Source organism: Salvelinus sp. IW2-2015, unplaced genomic scaffold, assembly GCF_002910315.2.
Source record: "Salvelinus sp. IW2-2015 unplaced genomic scaffold, ASM291031v2 Un_scaffold9520, whole genome shotgun sequence".
Lineage (NCBI taxonomy): Eukaryota > Metazoa > Chordata > Actinopteri > Salmoniformes > Salmonidae > Salvelinus > Salvelinus sp. IW2-2015.
In genome coordinates, this window is record NW_019950778.1 from 1 (window position 1) to 1,032 (window position 1,032).

General features: G+C 46.0%; 1 protein-coding gene across 1 annotated transcript; it reads right to left on the minus strand.

Annotated features, from left to right (window-relative positions):
• Positions 1 to 12: 12 nt before the first annotated feature.
• Positions 13 to 1,023, minus strand: LOC112079785 (histone deacetylase 7-like; the record flags this gene model as incomplete). The annotated part of the gene is made up of 3 exons (XM_024145625.2): positions 13 to 66; positions 659 to 779; positions 915 to 1,023. Coding segments are annotated over 3 exons (284 nt in total), but the record flags the coding sequence as incomplete, so codon positions are not given.
• Between the last annotated feature and the right edge of the window lie 9 nt (positions 1,024 to 1,032).

Consider the following 1,032-nt stretch of genomic DNA (forward strand, 5'->3'; position numbering starts at 1 on the left):
TGGGCCTCTCACGTACCCCTACTCCTCCACATGGCAGCATCACAAACATCCTTTGAGAGAGAATGCCTGAGGGAGAAAAATACAAAGAGGTTTTATTAACCAAACAATCAATGTTAACAGCTCCTTTTCAAACAATTTTACATTAGAAATGAGTATCAGACATTACTGTACGTTTGTGTACCATCACTGTAGTGACAACTTAAATACATGAATGAGTTGACTACTAAACATAACGGATTCCAAAGTGCTTTCAATACTGTAACTTTAACCAAAGGCAAATCCCTAGTTACTAGGGACACCAGAGTTAATAGGGACACCAGAGTTACTAGGGACACCAGAGCAAGTAGCTTAACTTTACAGTGCTGTTGCCAAACTGTTACCAGTTACGTAAAGCAGTGGTTCCCAACTCTGGTCCTCGAGTACTCCCAACAGTACACATTTTAATTGTAGCCCCCGACAAGCACACCTGATTCAACTTGTCAACTAATCTTTAGGCCCACAATGAGTTGAATCAGGCATGTTTGTCTAGAGCTACAACAAACATGTGTACCTTTAGGGGGGCTCAAGACCAGCGTTGGGAGCCACTGACCTAAAGGCTTCTGGCACAAGGCCTGATGCAGTAGACCAGTACATCATAACATCTGTAGTGAGGACGTACCGGCCAGCTTGCGGTTGTCCAGTTTGAGGCGGTTGAGAGGGTTGGTGCCGTACAGAAGGACATGACGCTCTGAATGGACCGACTGCAGCTCCTCCAGAGTGGCCTTCCTACCTCGGATAGTCTGTTGGAACACAGACCAGACAGAGCAACAGATAATGGACCAGGTGGAGACAGCTATGGTGTCTTCTAGTAACTTGTAATCAGTGATATGGATGTATGTGTAATACGTGTGTAATGATAATGGTGATGTTTGTACCTCACACTGGCCCCTGAGACCTCTCTCCTGGAGACGTGACCAGATACTCTGGATCCTCCCAGCATGCTCTGGGTGGCTGCTGTTGTCACCACGGCAAGTATGAACTGTGCTTCAGCAT